The following is a 19,074-nucleotide window of genomic DNA, read 5'->3' on the forward strand; positions in this document are numbered from 1 at the left end:
AGCTGCAACTTTATCTTCATCATTCCAGTTGTTCGCTGCCGACGTCTTCTCAAATTGGAGCTTAAATACCTGGAATGGAACAGAACCATCAAACGTTGGGGATTTTACCTTCAGAGTAGACGTTGAAGTGATTGGACGGTTCAATTGTAACTCCTGAATCCGATCTTTCAAAGCATCCACCTCGGCCTCCACTTTATTTTGTCGTTCACTAGCAGCCTCCAGCTGCGATGAGAATTTTGTTTCCTTTGTTGAGATACGTTCTTCTTGTGCTTCGAGCTGTAATGTTATGCGTTCCTCTTGTTCTTTTAATTTTTCTGCAATTTGTGACGCCATGTGTGTTTTCTGTTCTTCCAATTGTGATGCCATACATGTCTTCTGTTCTTCCAGTTGAGTTTCCATCTTGGATGTTATCTGTGTCGACATTTCTGAAATGCGTGCCTCCTGTGATTCCAATTGTGATGACATGTTGGTAAATATTTGTGATGACATTTCGGACATTTTTGCCGATATTGCAGCCAATACCATGTTCAGGTCTGTGTTCGCCATTGTCTGCGGTGTTTCTTCCATTTTTGTTATTTCCTCGCCATCAAGATGAAAGTCATACTCTTCCACATCAATTCCTTCTGCTTCCATTGCCTCTCGTAGCCGTGCCTGAAGTTCAAGTTTAACGCCGCTTGTATTCAATCCACGGCTCTCCAACTCCTTCTTTAGTTGCTGGATCTTCAATTCACTGAACTTTGCCATGTCCTTGTTGTCCTCTGGAATTTATTCAACAATTCCTCTTCTGACACCAATTGTAACGAATTTCTCTGCAAGTCCTCTTATTTGCCCTTTTGCTAGGTTCGTATCGCTAAACTGTTGAATAAATAACTCCAATATTGAACAATGGAAAAATGGCCTTTATTAAAGTACTTCACAATAACACTTATACTTTGCTTCTCGCTGGCTTAATAACCAAACTGATTGATAACTAAAATGAAACTCTACCATTGGCCGCCAGATGGCGTGCTTAATCAAACGGATTGATAGCTCAACTCAAACTGAATTATTACTTACTCGCTTGCGCCACTTTTATAGTTTACGCTGCATACATCTAGGCTCTTCTATTTCCAGAACTTACTAGTTAGTTTCGGCTACAAAATCGCCAGCCACAACTACGTGCACAAATTATTGCCCTCTCTTGTGACAACTCAGATAAGATATATGCATGTGTTTGTGCATTGCCGCTCCGATGATCGTATACGTACATATGTGTAGACGCAATTATTTATTCGTTTATGTAGATACATAATGATTGAATTATTGATGTGAATGTTTGTAATTTACAGTCTCTCTAGTACACATAGGCGTATAAGTAAATGCATCTGTGTGTGACATCTCTTTCGGCTGCCTTATATATGTGTATACATGATTTGATTATTGACGTAAATACTGCTTGGCATGGCCATAGCATCGCCTTAGTGATGGTATAGCTTAGTGATGCTAATATCCGTGACAATATATTAGAATAAATATCACCAAGTTTCAAGTTTTTATATTGGAAACTAAGGGAGAAATGGCCAAAAATCTTTCTATCTGAACGATCGGTTGTATGGGATAGGTATATACTATATACATATAGCTCCGATCAAAGTGATTTTTTTAGGAAATATTCTATGATATATTAGAATAAATATCACCAAGTTTAACGTTTTTATATTGAAAATTAAGGGAGAAATGGCTAAAAATCTTTCTATCTGAACGATCGGTTGTATGAGATATATACTATATATAGCTCCGATCAAGGCGATTTTTTCAATTTTCTTGCTATGATATATTAAAATATATATCACCGAGTTTCACTTTTATACTTTCTAAATTAAGGGAGAAATGCCAAAAATCTTTCTATCTGAACGATCGGTTGTATGGGATATAGCTATATATTGCTCCGATCAAAGTGATTTTTTCAGGAGATCTTCTATGATATGTTAGAATATATATCACCGAGTTTCACGTTTATACTTTCTAAATTGCGGCAGGAATGACAAAAATCGTCTTATCTGAACGATCGGTTGTACGGGAGATATATGTTATAGTGGTCCGATCCTACCGGATCCGACAAATGTCTAATATAATACAAAAATACATCCTTGTGCCAAATTTCATTGAGATATCTCAAAATTTGACGAACATCGGACCAAAGTTAATAATTTCATTTTCATAAAAGGTATAAATATGGACAGTGGTTTCAACTCAAATAATTTTAATCCGTTTAGCGGTGGTATGGATTGCAGGTAGCTTTGGTGTACCTGGAGACTGAGTGGCTGACGAAATAGCGAAGAACGGCACAGACCGAGATACACAATTAAGTTGCTTCTCCTATAGATGTGTCTCACTCCTTAGTTATATTGTTGCATAGCATGCGAGTGCCTCCAAGATGGCGTGCTTTCTTCCTTTCTTTGGTATTCGGCAATGAACTCACTTCTGCTGACCTTTAGTGAATCGAATATTATGCTTGAGCAGGGGATGCGGCAGAAGCCTGTAAGAAAACAATGAGGGAGTAGGACTTATAGTGGGAGTAGGAGTACGAGTGATACTGGGAGTAGGAGTGGTAGGGAGAGCGACAGGGGAATGAGAAGTCTAGGGAAATAAGGGAAGAACAGAAATAAGTAGAAATGGAAGAGATAGTAAACAAGTATTGGATAGATAGAGAGAGAGAGACCAGGAAAGCACGACCACTTTTTATAAACTTTTATTTAGTTTCACTTGGCTGTTGTCTGTAATCAAATCTTGCAAGTTAAATTTGATACACCTTCCGGTGTCGGATTGAGCTGAAATTTTGCACGCATGTATAACTCCGATGACAATGCAATATTACTTTGCGAGAATTCGATAAATTAAACGATAACAGAGTTATCGGTAAAGATTTGTGCTCACCTTGGCATAAAAGCCTAGGTCCTCAAGAACGCAGGTAACTTCGCTTTGTTTGTGTACACAACGAACGTAGAAGTTAGGCTGTTATCGCTAAATGTTACATACATTTCTGCGCAATTGGTTTTGTTTTACAGATTTTTGGCGATGGAATTTTAGCTAAGCGAAAGTTGGAATTTTATTTTAAAACAGAGCAGAGATCTGCAATGAGTAGTTGTAAACTGAACGCGACATAGGCAAAGTCACAATAAAATATGATTTTAAGTTAGTTAACGCTCGAATCGAAGAACTTGACTGTTCAAAGTTGACTTCGAAGAAACCTTGTAATGTTGATGCATTAAAAGGAATGGATAGGATGAGAAACGTTACAAATAACTAAGTAAAGATTACATAACTAATTTTAACAATATTTTGCTCTACTAAAAATTAAAAAAAAAAATCATATTTAAATTAAATTTAAGAAAAAAGCTTTTCTAAAGCTTTCACGTGCTTACTTATTCTAATTTAATTACACTGTAATGTGTAAATATGTATGTATTCATTATAACTTTTACGAAGCCAACCAAAGCAATAGCTGGACAATTTTTGCAAAACCAAATTTATTCGTAAAAATTTTACAAGCTTGCAATAGCCCATAAATTAGAAAGTAATTATAAATATGTATTTATTATAAAGTGACACATTCATTTTGGTAAAGAAATTTATTTTCCAACAAAATTTACTATAGAGGTGTTACTTTAAATAAGTTCGTCGGAACTGTAATCGAAACGAATTTTCCATAAATTCTTTTTCACATGTACAGTAGCGTATAGAAAAATAGTAGTGGAAACTTATTTTAAATTTGTTCAAACACGAAGTTATTTTTCACAATTTTTTCCCCCAATTTTTCACACTTAGGTTAGGTTAGGTTAGCTGGTAACTGCTTTGGTAGGAAAAGCAACATGAAAATCCGTTGTAAATTTTTCTAATGAGACCGATCTCAACGTTAGATAAATCCTTCAGAGATCCAAGTGAGTCGCGACCGAAATACTTTCGCCTAGTGCTGGGCAATCAAACATTGATTGGATGATTCCACCTCATCATTCTACATACATCTACAGCAGGATGGGGTTTCTAGTATACTGAGACATACCGCATGTATTTTCATTGGACAGTGCATCGCCAAAACCCCAATGACCATTGCTAGGTGAGCCTTAGTGAACCCAATTATTTCGGCAGACCTACTCCCATTCACTTCCAGCCAGAAAGATCCTGCTCGAGGCCCATCTATGCAGGCCATCTTCATCCGGTTCAGTTGTATCGATGCAAGCTAAGAAATCCGCTTGACAGTTGCCCGGGATTTCACTATGGCCCAGGATCCAGATAATTTCAATCTTAAAATGGTTCGATGCAATCGCAAGGGAGGTCAGGCATTCTCAGACCTCCCTCGATCATACTATAGACCCTGATAGTCGCTTGGCTATCAGAATAGATGATAAATCTCCTAACCATATTAGCGCTGTACAGCATTCAGCATCCACCACATCCTTAATCGCGGCAACTTCCGCTGATCAGCCAACTTAAATTTACGGCGTACATTTAGTTCTTGAAAAACGACCACGCCACCAAACTTTCCGTCCAACTTCCACCCATCCGTGAACAGGTTAACTGGCTCCTGCACCAGGTGAGTCGCCTTCCTCATTTTTTTCTCGAAAGAATAACTGTGGTGAAGGCTGCACAGGGAGCAGTTATCGGCACACAATAATAGTCCGTCCTGTCAGGAATTGTGTCGAACCTGGTGAAAAGGTCAGAGTGCCCGATGTCAGAAATCCCATACATATCCTATATCACTAAGCCTGACCAACGGCCGGACCGCGTGCGCCTTTCCCGCAATATCTACTGGATGTATGTTAAGCATGACATTCAATGCCAAAGTACATATGTGTTGTTCGAAGAGCCGCTGATACCAACTATTACCGTCCATTGTACTGACACTAATATTTTGATTGTGCTCACCGTGTCCATTGCAATCTACTAGTCCAGCACCCCATAGAGCAGAAACGGTTTGACTACCATCTCATAAAGCCAGTGTACTACTCTTACCTAATTAATCGAAATTTCAATTCATTGGCATAAAAACCGAAGCTCCGTTTCATCTCCAACATATTTGTACACAAATATTTACATATATCTGTGCGTATACAACGACCATCATGCTAATGTCGTTATCCCATTTAGCCATACCACAAACACGTAATCAAATTGACCATATTCCCTCAGGTCAGAAAAAAAAATAAATTTATTATAACCTAAAATTATGAGTTTTAGAAATTTGAAAAATTTAATATAAAACCACTTACGTATTCGTGCTAGCAAAAGCACCAACAAGCCGATCTAAGCTGGTATCAAAGGATTGTTGTACGAAAAAGTTTATTGCAACTTTACATATTTCATAAAGTGAATAAAATAGATATTTGCGTGTGTGAGTATGCTAAATAACAAAAATTGCATATCACTGATGCCAAAGGAACATTTGTGCAAACACATTAACACACACACACAAGCGCGGCTTGACAGAGGCGTAGCGTAAGGCATCGGACAGGGTTTTTACTTTGGAGACGAAACCATTGTTTCATATCAGAGATCAGCATTCGATATACTTTCACCACTTCAAGGGCTCATGCCAAGCACTCACTCTTCCGCTCGGCTGCCCAGTATTGTGTCCTTTTACTCTTCCCTCCAAGACCGACTTAACGCTTGTAGCGCTTCCAGTCCTGGGCGATTATGTTCTTACTATTTCCTCCTCCTTTATTACGTTATTCAATTCTGAGTGATTCATATTGGCCGTTAGAGTACACCGCCTGCATTCTTCGTTTCGGCGGGAGTTACAATAGTAGCAGGCAACAATATCGCGAACTTGACTTTTTTTCCTAAGCTTGAGAGGCTACTTCGGGTAATACATTCCTCCTTCTCCCAAATTAATACCTATGCAACACTGTGGCACAAACATTTTGTATATACGATTTTTTGTTGTTTTAAAAACACCCTATTCTAGATTTTTTTTTTTTGTAGAACGGTCCCGCTTAAAGCTTCCTTCTATCTCAGATTTTTTTAAATCGCTTTACGCTAGAACGCTTATTTCAGAATTTGCTTAAATCGTTTTTAGAAAAATATATATATAATTTTTAAGAATATCCATTTAAGAATTTCATCCAACGCCTTTCGAGATCCAGAAACTAGATATTTTAGATATTTGTTCTAAAACTCTATCAACCGCAACTCATGTTGTTTTAGTAAGGGAGCGGGTTTATAATATCTTTTAAAATTGGATGTGATACAGAGAACTTTACAACAGGGGCGCCTTAAAGAAAAGTTGGCATAGGGCGGTTTTCGAAGGAAATTTTTGAGTTTCTGGTTGTTTTCGAACCGTCAACTGAGATTGGCCGATGTTGCGCTCAATTTCGGTTTGCGAGGTCATGTACCCTATGTCCTCGCCTTCATCTTGCATACGCCCATGCTATTATGTGCAATTGAGCGTTTTCCATTTGGTCAGTCGATTGGCTGCCGTTTGGTCACACATGCGAACAGCAAAAACCGCAATGAAAACCAACAGAGGCTTTACAAACTAAATTATAAATTATTGAATGTTGACTAACAAATTCGAATACAACGCACAGGCAGAAATGCAGAAAGCACACACGCACATACATACACACTTTTATGAATAAAATCGTATGAATGAAATTTTGGGTATTTACCTGTTTTTGTGTATTAACGTCTCTAAGTCAACTGAATTTTGTTAGAAAAGAAGGACAAATTTACCACAAATCGCTATAAAAATATTTACCAAATAGCTTGTATAGAAACAAGAACAAGAATATAACTACAACAATAACTAATGCATGTTTGCATGTAAGTAATGCCGCATTATAGCAGCTGTACTAGCAACAACAACAACAACCATAAGTAACGCCACTGACCTACAGCAATAAAAATCATGGATATGTGGCTTAAAAATTGGCAGTTTTCGTGTATTTTTGTTATGTTTTATTTTTATAAACAATGCCAACAACTAACTGTACATAAATTTGCATTTGCCATTATATGCATCCGCTTTGTGGGTAATTTGCGTGTTTACAATTGTATTTTAAGCAGGGGCCGAACCTGTTATTCCTTTTATAATATAATTCCTAGCAAAACTATTAATTTTGGACTTTTAATATATTTGGATCGAGACAAAAATTAAAGAGTTTAACTAGTTCTATCGAACTAAAAAAATAAAAATACAGATTTTACTTTTATATGTGGACCTTTATGGAAAAAGTTCGAAAAATAAAAAGGATGCATGATTCGACATGATATTGCTATAGGGATACCTGAGAACCAGGTCTTTTTCGACTCCGAAAATAACATAATAATTATTTTCCGTCCCTGATTTTAAGTGAATATTACATAAACGCATATGCTAACCCAGCAGGGAAATGAAGAGAAGCTTGAACTAGTCTCTATTTCGTTGAGTGGTATTTAGACTGGTGAATTGGGACAGCGGTTGTTTATTTTAACATTTCAATAAGAAAATATTTGTATCTCCTGAGAACGTTCATACCTTAACTTCATAGTTAAGGTGTGGTCAAATCGAAACTACCTTTCTTCCTTCGGCAAAATTGGCTCTAGGCTCATAAGAAGACGTTTATATTAGCGCTGGCTAATTTCCTTGTCGCAACCTTATAAGTTGGGATAACACAATAACACGCTCATAACAAATAGGCAATAGTACGATCGGGGATCGATAACTTTTCGATAACGAATCGATACCTTTTTGATTATAACTCGATTAATTTTCTATAACAAACTGATAATGCGTCGATAACAAATTGAAAAAATTCCGATAACAACTCGATTACTTGTCGATCGCAAATTGATAACTTTTTGATAAATATAGCTCAATTTTCGATAAGTAATCGATAACTTTACGATAGTAAACCGATAATTTTCGATTACAAATCGTTCACCTTTTGCTAAGAAGTCGATACATTTTTTATAATACAGCGATAACTTTGGAATAATATCGATAAAAATTGATAATGAATTGATAATTCTCGTACTAAAATCGAGCGCTTTTCGATAGCAAATTGATAACATACTCTAAATGTTTCGTTTCGTAGTCGATAGCAAATCGGTAACTGTTTGCTAACAAATCGATAATTTGTCGATGATAAATTTAAAATTTTTAACCTCTGTTATCGATACCAATTTCGTAACAGCTCGATAACAACTCAATAACTCGTCTATACCTCGTCGATAACACAACTATAACAAACATTTCCTTTCACTTCCTTCAGTCTCATTTCGCGTTGTTTTCTTGCCTACCCTTCCTTCCCTTTCCATTCCTTTCCGCTCCTTTCATCTCCTTTCTTTTCTTTCCATAATATAAAAAACGCCGGTGCCTCTGAACTGTTCAACTAAGATGAATTATCAGCTTCCACAAAAAGTATGGGTAACAGATGTACAATTCGTTAGCCGACCTACGAATATGACCTCTCTCTATATCTTAATATCAATCTATCTTTCATTGGCGCTAGGTGGCGTTGCGGTTCGAAACGGTTTTAAGTCAACTGTTTACCAGTAGAACTTTGGATTTAGGATATAACGTCATCGTTTTATTGGCAGCTAAGTCCGCGATCGCAATGGTCCGTACAAGTAGGCAGTAACTTTAACGGCCGCCGTCGTTAGTTGGACCTATGTAGTGCTTTCCAAGCAAAGGCCTGCGCTATGAAAAAAGAAATAAGGCTTTAGAAGATCCCGCGAAAATATTCTGCTATGGCGTACTGGCTTTAGCCCAACCTAACTGCGGTCTGTCGTTATGTTGAGCTTCTTGTTCTCAGTATAGCTTTGTTAGCCTGAGCCAGTGTGTCTGTCCCCTCTCCACCCCGCATTCTTAAGCGTTTTGGGAACAATTTAAAATATACTCAGTGGTCAATCAACATTGGATAAAATGCAACCTTTCCAACCAGTTTTGATATGACCAGGCAAGAGTTCACCAATACAAAAAAAAAAATACAACAATTACAAGCCATGAATTATCTCGTAAGGGATTTAAGCTGAATTTCATTTCCAATTTGCGTCGCGTTTTCATGGCAGAAATGCTCTCGAAGTGTTTGAAAAATCATTGCCGAGGGACGACCCCACTTAGAAAAACAGTTCACTAATTTAGTGGCCTAAGTATGTTCCTCACCCATTCCTTTCTCGGGATGAAGTTGAGGCTAACAAAGCATGCAGTTACCGGCTTATAATAATCTTTCTTACTTTACAATGTCAATATTAAGCCGGACGGCCAGCAGCCTTACTTGAATTTTTGTTATGTGCTGACACTTCGCGTTCAGGGTTTACATTAGGTATGTCAGAGTTTAGTCGGGGCTTGGTAGGTTTCGTTCTTTTGCGTTAGGTAGAGCTTCATAACTGATTATGGTGTTTTTAAGGCTGTATCCCATAATATTCAAGATATTTCTCCCGCCAGAGAATCATGCGAATCAAACACGGCTGCACAAAAAATAACCAAACATCTTCAAGTTAAGAAATCTTCAGAAAAGTGACCTGGCGAGGTCAGTACATGAACACAGAACATGCTCAACTGTTTCTTGCTGCAGCTTGCGGTTCCTACATCTGCTATTACTGACGAGGCCTAAGTTATAAGTATGTGACGCCAGAAAGCAGCGATTAGTCAGTACGTCCATCGTGAGCATTAAGTATTCTCTCTTTAGAGACATGAGCCACTTTGTGAGTCATATATCGTAGGATGTGATCATAGAATTTTCGCTGCCCCGCGCTTCTGTCTATGCCTTTCCTGCTTAATGGGTCATATGCAACTCCTCTCTCCTTTTTATTTCTCCCGAATTTATTGGGATGTCTTACGTCTATTCAGCGAGCGCTGCACCCTTCTTTGCCAACTCGTCGGCCATGTCGTTACCTTCTTTCCCTTAATGACCGGGATCCCAGTATATATGCATGCTCCGATCTAAGCAACGTTTTTCTATTGCTTCTTTGCGTTCCAGAATATTTCTTGTGTGTGTGTGACTTCAATATATATATTGCGACTGCAGCTTACACACACTTCCCGAAGAATTGCTGCTGCTGCGGTAATCTGGCCGTCTGTAGGATCTACTTATTTGTGGATCGACACAGTGAATAGTAGACCCGACCCCTTCCGTTAATTAAGAACCATGGGTATACAAGTGCTTGAGTATTTTCTTTCATTTCTACACACTTACGCCAACCATCCGGCTCAATTGCGACGCAAAGATCTATTTCGAAGCTGAGGCACGGGACCATATATTCCGTTTGTCGGTAATTAGATGGCGCTATACAGCTATTGCCATACCGCCTGCACTCAAGCTGACCCGAGGTCTTAAGCCTTGTTGCAGTTGCTAATGCGATATTTTTGGCCATTATGTCTGCAGGCGGGATGTGTAGAGTGGCATGCAATGCTGTTGACGGGGTAGTTTTTAGGGTTTCCATTATGCTATTGATATTCTACATACCCCCTCTAGTTTTTTGGCATACGTACTTTTTTGCGTAGCTATCCACATTCTGAAGAGCCTGATCCATCAGATATCTGATTATTGTTAGGCTTCTGCCACTTATGGTCACTGAAACGTCATCTGCATATGCCGTAAGTTTGACTGGTGTTCCGTCGAACCGCCGAAGCAATTAATTGGTTGATAACCAGTGTCTACAGCATTGGTGATACAACCCAACTCTGCGTCGTTCCTCTGTAGGAAAAATTGAAAAGGAGCACGACGCAGATTGCACGAGAAGCTCGGCTAAAATTCTCCTTGCTTTTTTAATTTAATTGTAGTAATTTTCAAGTGAAAACTAAAGTGACGATGAACGCTTCTGTCGCCCAAAAAGTATGCTAGTGCAACTCAAAATCTAAATTTCGAGTTGTTTTGGTGAGATATCCTCTGACCGAGGTAGGAGTATTCTGTTTGCCTTTTACTAAAAATTTTAGCATACTATTCGGCTTGAACTTGCAAAGATAAGGTTGTATAAATGCGAATGCTAGAAGTTGCTCAGGCTCAGAAATCCGTATTTGAAAGCAGAAGAAGGGGAAAACTTCCTCTGAACTAGAAGGGATAGATAGAGCAGAGCGGTATCTCCCTTGTCACTCCCGATTGATGGAATAGGGAAAGCTGGCGTGACTTGGTACGCAAGGCCAAATAAGCCGAGATGGTTAAGTGCCTGGTAAGGATGATGATAATAACGAGTGAAGGTTGTAGGAAAAGCTTCGGATATCATATCCTACTCACATGATGCGGAAGAGCAGTAAGTAAAAGGGAAGCTCGTCTGAGTTCAAAAAATTTATAAAATACATATTCGGCAGAGCCTTTCGCGCGATTATCTTCACTATCAAAGGTAGGCCAGATTGGTATAGGACTACGCTTTAAAAATAACCAACTGTGGGCCGACAGATGCGGAGGGTCATAGGGTAAAAACCACAAAGGAAATAAATTTGTTGTAATTTGCAATTTAACAAATGTTTAACAAGCAATCAAGACGAAAATAAATTGGTCGTCCAGCTGAGGCTCGTTACGTAATTGCACAACTACAAAAAAAAACTTTTTAGGAAGGACGCAACTAAACAATGCAAAATCTCAGCTTCTCCTGCCCCCACGACGGTTACAATTAAAATTGTTGCAAAAATAATCAATTCAAAGTAAAACCGCAAACTTTTCCCGCAAATTTGTATGTGCAAGTTTTTTTAGTGCAAGTATTTATAGAAACATGCCATGCAAACAATTTACCGAATGGCTTAAAGCAGCGCAGTTCAAAAAATTTCATTTATTTTTGGTAGCGTATCAATAACAAAGCCATCGTGAGAGGATACAAGGCAAAAGAAAAAAACAAAAAAAAAATATCCAAATTTCAATGGCTTTATTTTCACAATATTTCTAAATTTATTTTGGCGCTAAGCCACCAAAGAGGGTTTGTCTGTGGTAAGAAAAGCGCGTCGAGCATGGCGTCACATCGATATCTGCCGCCATTTAGAAACTCACCCAATCTGGGCAGTCACAAATTTTTATCCTTAGGATTTCTATAACTGCTAAGAGTCGTACAGCTCTTCAATAATCAATGTTGTTATTAGAGCTTAACAATTTGTTCTCGAACAACAGCGTAAATTTAAAGACTGAAGAACGCGCTTAATTTCTTCTCGCGCGTAATTTCTTCTCTAACAAATCCGAGAAATCTCAATTTATAGTCCGTATCATGAAAAAGATCTTAAGTAGTCCGAAGAATTTTTCTCTCCAACACCAAATGACCAAATGTAACTGCATCGTAACTTTGAAGACTGTTGTTTGTATAACACAACACTAGTGGATAAAACCATAACTCCAAAGCTTTGTATGCCGTCGAGCTCGATGAGAAAAATACCTTTGAGAGCTATTTAATCTTAATTTTTTTAAATTTTTGTTGCACCTTGGTTTTTTGATGTTTCCTACTTAAAGACTCGAATAAGTAGTACTCTGACGATATTACCAATCTTGAGTCTAAACGTAATGCAGAACAAAGATCCGGTGGATACCTGCGCACAAAGCAGCGGCCGCCCGAATGGGCTGCTTAGCATCGGTCCCTTGAGCACTATAATCAACCTTGATTTTATGCCAACCCAGGCAGATAATAGTGTGCCTATAACTACCCTCTTTGCGTTCCTTAAGGAAAATAAAGTTTGGATGCGGGGTTTTCTGGCAGCGCATTGTAAGCCGCAAGTTAAAATTGCCAGATTACGTCCCTAAAGCGGAAGTCAGCACCACTTTGGATAAGGTGGTTGTGATGCTATTAGCAATCAAAGCTCTGAGGTTAACTGCAGATATTTAAAATTAGGATCATATAGGTTGCGTGGGATAGCAATATTTGCCATATAGATCCCTTAGCCGGTGTACGTACAATTGAATCGAGCGTGACAGGCTGTAGAGAATGTGGAGTTACACAGACCAACTGTATTCTGCTTTTGTACAGATGGGCCGCGAATGACAAATGTTGGGCAGATACATTTTCTTGTAGGGTAGCGAAATCTTTCTGACCGGAAGTGGATGGCAATCATCGGGTGTTCTTATCACATACTAATGTTTTCATAGCTAGTGATTGGGGTTTAGACGGGTACTTTCAAATAGGAGCTTCATGAAATATGATAGGTGGATTCATCGAATCACTTCGTTCTTGATATGAACTCAGCTTTGAGATAACTTACGATAAAACAAGTTGGGAGTGAGACTTTTAGCTTTAAGTTTCTATAAAACAACGCCCACTCTAACTTTTGTCAAGCCACGCCCAAAAGCAAACTACAGTGCGCCACATATTGAATGCTATTAAGTTAGCCAATAGAAATCAACAGATGTTGTCCGTTGGAGCCAATACTAGCGTCGGCATTTCATCCAATTGAATGAAGTTTATTTCGCAACCGCTTCATAATTATCTGTATTTAGTTAGAGGCGTCCCAACGCTACCCAGAATACAAATTTAGTATCCTAAATATCATAACAGCCATAAAATGCGTAATCCTCTCACCATCTCACCTTTTTTATGCGGTAAGTTATAATCCATAACGTTCATTTATCAGTTAGGACTCGCTTCCCACTTCCGCCGACTCTTGTAATGGAGCTACTAAGGTCCTTTCCTGACCAAGGGCTGTAATTTCAGTGCAATCACATCTCAGTTGTTACTTCCCTCTCAGAAATCAGTTAGTACTTTTTTCGTCCAACCCGTTCGTCGTTCCCATTTGCCCTCTTATTTTCAGGACTATTGTTTTCGAGATGGAAGGTAGTACCTCAGGGATGTGGACGACTTCATTGGGGTACTATGTAGAATACTTATAAGGGTGACTAAATCAACTTTGATAGAGTTCTACAAAAGCATATAGGGTCATCAAACCAAAGTTATATGTGCAATTAGAAGACTTTAGCCCATGCGCTACTTGTGACTATTTCAATAGCCATGTATTCCGCTAAGTACTCTCTGGAAAGAAGAAGCATTCAAGCCGGACAATACAATTTCCTCAGTTAATAATTTCACTCAAGTCAAATTAACAAAATTACCTTAGCAAAAAAATAATAATTTTGCCAAGCATTAGCGAGCTCATTATGCTCATTAGCAGAAAATTGCTCAATTAGGAAAATGAAAAAAAAAAAAAAAACAGCTTTCTCTCAAGGTAACTAGCGAACTAATGAGTCTATAAAAACTGTAATTCCGTCATTTCATTCCACAAAGTTTAAAAAATTTTACAAATAATTTGATCAAAGCTCGAAAAGCTTCACTCGCTTCCACTTGAAATGCTATCAATCTATACTCTTCAAGATTTCTTAAAATATCCCATTTTGACATTGGATCTCGCTGTGTCGGATGCTATCATATGGAGTGGTTCACGCATGTACTCTTATCCTACGCAGTGGTTGAGACGCGCGCTATTCGCATTTGGTGCAATCAATTTGATCTATCAAAATCTTGGGATGCTTATCTATCTTTTTATACCGCATAAGACCAACTCCGACTTGGATGTTGGACAGATTACAGAGACTGGTGGAGTTATGGGTTTGACCATGGTTGGTTCCAGTAATATGTTTGTTATGTATTGGTATGGAGACCGTATTGCTGTCTTGATTGGGAAGTTTCAAAAACTATTTCCTGATGCAGGCGCACAAAGACGTATGAAAGTTTTCAGGGAGCTAAGAGGTGGTAAGTCGATACAATTTTTTTCTGTGAGTTTTAGAGAATCAAACATATTTGGAACGAATGTGCTCGAACAGAAAAGAGTCTTCGGAATTGTAGGGGAAGGAAATGGGAAAGGAGAAGAAAAAGAAAGGTTTATTGGAAAAGGCAGTCCAGGGGGAAAGTGCAGGGAATATGAAATCAGAGAGAGCAAAAGAAATGAGATGTATAGCGCAACCCTCTCAAGGGATTGCCAGCGCAATATATAGCTTTTCCAACCCAATTGTCAACATCACCTAGCCGTGGCGAATCCTATTTCATTGGCAGCCGAGGCTCTGGAGACCCCAAGTTCCTCAAGGAACTAAGGGTGGGGAGGGCGGTATGGCCTAGAAGGTTTAATGTGGTCATATAAATCGTTCCCGAGATTGTCGGGCTAGTACCTTAATAGTGCTTTGCAACCGAAACGTACCGGATCTATATCCGGCAAAGGACCATCTACATCGATAACACTCCCCAAAGCCTTCGGGGACTGTCTTTATCGTTAACACAACAACAACAACGTTGATGGTGAAGGTGAAGATGAAGGTGAAGATGAGGGTGAAGGTGATGGTGAAGGTGAATGTGATGGTGAAAGGTGTAGGAAAGGAAAGGGTAAGATAAAAGGAAATGAGAATGGATACGAATCTGAAAGGGAAAGGGATACGCATAAGGAGACGCAAACGGAAAATTGTAGGGAAAAGGTAACGGATTAGGAAATGGAAAGGGGAAAATGGAGATCAAAACGGAAAGACAAAGTGAAGATGTAGAGATAAGGAAAAGAAAAGGTAGAGGGAAACTCAAAGAGATGGAGAGGGAAGAATAAGAGTAATGGGAATTGAAAAGAGAAGGATAAGAATAAGAAAGGGAGGGGAAAATTTGAGAAAAATGCCGAGAAGGAGAAAGGAGAAAATGCGAAGAAGGTGGAGAAGTATAGGGATAAATTAAAATATGTTTTTTGTTCGTCACTTCGATTGTTTTCAGTGCATTTCCATCGATCGGCTCACTGATTAACCCATTATCCGGACGTGTTTCACACTTTAAGCTTCGTTGAACTACTCGTTTCTCTGGTAATCTTCGCACGGGTTTATTCATGGTTGGCTCATCTGTACGCCCCCTCGGTAGGGTAAAACCAACCGATATTACGTAAATCTGCGTCTAACTAATTTAACATTTCATCTGAATCTAGGGACATAGCAATATACCTGACAATTGTCACGCGGATCTCCCATGAGTACAAATGAAAGGAAATATTGGCTTCATCAAGCCTCATTTATGAATGGTAATCGGAGTTTCTACAGGTCACTGTCCAATGGACGTCCATGCGACACGTCTCAACATACTGTAAATCTCCTCTTGCAGCACCTACAGGGGGTTGACGAGACGGAACCATCAAGACATTACATGCTTGACTATCCAGGCTTTTGCCAGAACTAGGCGAAAGTATTTCGGTTTTAGCTCACTAAGATCTCCGACGTTACTGGTATCTTATATATTATCACGACGCACTTTTATATTGTCCAAATGAGCTTTCACTGTCGGGGTGGCTACCATTTATTGACAAAACTTAACCATTATACATTCTGTCGCATGCTTCAGCTCCGCCCATATTTCGCAAGTTTCAACTCTTGTTCTTCCGAAAATGCTTCTCGCAGTGAATCCGTCCGTGGTGTAGCGTACATTGTTCGTCCGTTTGCTTTTCCGTGCTTCCAAAATTGTTTGCTAGGAGCGATAGCCAATCTATCTAGCCTGTTGCTTGTTCTTATGCCCGTCTTTACCTCGTACTTTTGCTCATGCGTTTCTTTTCGGTTTTCTGGTTTCCTCAACTCATCGAGGTGCTTCCAAAGATACTTCCAATAGCTCGCGGGCGACCTATCCTTCAAGACACTGAATTGTACGATTTTCTCTCTGTTTCTTATAATCCATCCCTCCACGTACCCATCATCTCTAGCATTCATTGTTTTTCTAGTATTTAGCTGTTTCGTTTCTTGCTGGACATCTTTTTTTTGTTTTTTTTTTTTTTTGTTCTTTAACATATTCTTCGGAGATTCCGCATTATCCATACCTCTGCCAAACCTGTGTGATACGTGTGATGTGTAAGCGAAAGCGTGATGTTTGGAAGTGGTATGCCAAAATATGATCGTTTTGCTACCGAAAAGTTAACAATTTGCTATGGGTGGGTTGCCTATTTTTTATCGGCGCGTTATGGAAAATATATCGATTTGGTATCGAAAAACTATCGATTGGGTTTCAAAAAGTTATTGATTTGTTATCAAAAATTATCGTTTTGTTATCAAAGAATTATTTATTTATATTTAGGAAATTCGATTTTTTTATATATATTTTATAATATGTTTGCTTTCTTCCTAAATTTTTTACTCAAAAATAACACAACGAGTAACAAAATAACTTCTATCTTTTACTCCTCTCTATTACTGCCTAATTTTGTCTTCTCAGTCCCGACTCCGTATCGTATTGAATATTTTGCATTAAAATCAAATTTGCTCTTGAAACGCACAACCACCGCTTATATGTTCGCCTGCGGCTACTACAACGCTCTACCCGTTGTTGAATATTTGTATGAGTGGCTAAAACCTGGCTTGGAAGTAAAATATCGCTATCAATCGAATACTTGGTATCCATGGCAAATAAGCGAGAGCTCTACAAACTCATTCGTTTCATTTTTTGGTGCTTACATCTGTCAATTGCAATCATCGTTGACAGGTGTGGCCTTCATTATGGCAGCTGAATTTATGCTCTACTTCTTTACAACACAACTACAAATGCATTTCGATTATTTGGCTAATGCATTGGAAACGATTGATGCGGGCGCTAAGAATGCCAATGACGAGCTAAGATATTTGATTAATTATCATAGTGAGCTATTGAGGTGAGTTGGTTGAGCAGCTGATCTAGTTTTTTTTATTGTGATTTTTTATTTTTTTATTTTAGCTATTCCAAAGAGGTTAATGATATATTTAATATGTCCTTTTTGGTGAACTTTTCCACCTCTGCTATAGCTATGTGCCTAATGGGTTTCTCTATGGTTATGATTAGTGTTGCTTATGCTTTCAAGTTTTCTGTCGGTTTGTTCTCGTTTATAATATTTACTTTATTTATTTGCTATACTGGCAGTCAGCTTACTGAAGCGGTGAGTATTTCACACATTCACGCAATATCGGACATATATATGTATATCGATAAGTACTTGCTTTTACCCCACCACTAGACTGATAAACTTTCGGGTGCCGCTTTTTATGGTAATTGGTATGATGGTAATTTGGCTTATCGTAAAATGATATTATTTTTTATTATGCGTTGTCGTATACCAGTTGTGTTGAGTGCTTATAAATTCACCACGGTCTCCATGCCTACATTCACCACGGTATGTTTTAGCAGTATTTCAATTGACTTTATTCTGTGGTAAAATAAATGAACTCTATTATTACAGATTCTCAGATCATCTTATAGCCTATTTACATTTTTTCAAGCCATGGGCAAGTAAGGGTATGTTGGAGTGGGAAAATATCAGAACAACAATTCAGAGATGTCAATAAGTAGTCTTAAACCAGAGCTGTTAAATTTTTGTTAAGATTATTAGCCAAAATCATAAAACGATCACTAATTGTTTTGATTAATAATAGAATAAAGATAACTAGGTCGAAAGGCTATCAAGATTATAAATGAGTTGTAAAAAAAATTCGAAGATTTGACATCAAAAATAATGTGACGAATTTAACAATTCAACGAATACTTACTATCGGTTCGTTGCACTAAATTGTCAAAATATAACAGACATGTGTGCGAAGCACTTGTGAAGCTCATTATATGAACGTTATTATCGCCGAGTCAATGTCTTCTTATAGCTTATTGTCGACGGGGTACAGACATGCCATTGATTTTATGTGAAAGTTTTATCGATAGTTGTTGCATGACATATCGATTATATGCCGATTATAAATGGCTAACACTCCAAAAATGTCGATTACTTTCAATTTGTTTTGAAGTTGATTTGTAATACTCATTTGATCACTTCAAGATGTTTTGTAAAATTTTGGAACACCCCTATAACCCTCCCTAGTCTTGGGTTAGAGGCTTACAATAAGCCTACTAAGATGCTGAATCGGCTGTTGTTGTTGTTGTATTAACGATAAAGACAATCCCCGAAGGTTTTTAGGAGTGTAAACGATGTTGATGGTCCTTTGCCGGATATAGATCCGTACTAGGACGACTATCTCGGGAACGATTGGTATGACTACATTAAACCTTATAAGCCATCCCCCAGCTAGTTCCTCAAGAAACTTGGTGTCGCCAGAGCCTCACCTGCTAAGCATGTGTAAAATACATTCATATTTGTAAAAGAATTCCCCTCGCGTAGGTAAGGTTGACAATTGGGTTGCGGGAGCTCTGAAGCTATAAAGGTTTGTATTGCGCTTGTATAATTCTCAC

At 38.4% G+C, this 19,074-nt stretch overlaps 1 protein-coding gene across 1 annotated transcript; it reads left to right on the forward strand.

The window, feature by feature from the left end:
* The first annotated feature begins 14,213 nt into the window (after positions 1–14,213).
* On the forward strand, positions 14,214–18,137 carry LOC137253863 (putative odorant receptor 69a). Its single transcript, XM_067791414.1, has 5 exons — positions 14,214–14,616; positions 17,083–17,515; positions 17,578–17,776; positions 17,855–18,010; positions 18,077–18,137. The coding sequence occupies exons 1-5, from the start codon at positions 14,214–14,216 to the stop codon at positions 18,128–18,130; spliced, it is 1,245 nt and encodes a 414-aa protein (XP_067647515.1). The 3' UTR covers positions 18,131–18,137.
* Positions 18,138–19,074: the final 937 nt, after the last annotated feature.

This window comes from Eurosta solidaginis, chromosome 5, assembly GCF_040869045.1.
Source record: "Eurosta solidaginis isolate ZX-2024a chromosome 5, ASM4086904v1, whole genome shotgun sequence".
Taxonomy (NCBI): Eukaryota; Metazoa; Arthropoda; class Insecta; order Diptera; family Tephritidae; genus Eurosta; species Eurosta solidaginis.

Excerpts from the sequence above, each read along its gene's own strand:
- LOC137253863 (XM_067791414.1), top strand. The coding sequence starts at position 14,214 with ATGCTATCAATCTATACTCTTCAAGATTTCTTAAAATATCCCATTTTG. Across the intron at positions 14,617-17,082 it reads TTTCAGGGAGCTAAGAGGTG|TCCCGACTCCGTATCGTATT; the intron begins GTAAGTCGATAC and ends TTGTCTTCTCAG. Across the intron at positions 17,777-17,854 it reads GCAGTCAGCTTACTGAAGCG|ACTGATAAACTTTCGGGTGC; the intron begins GTGAGTATTTCA and ends CCCCACCACTAG.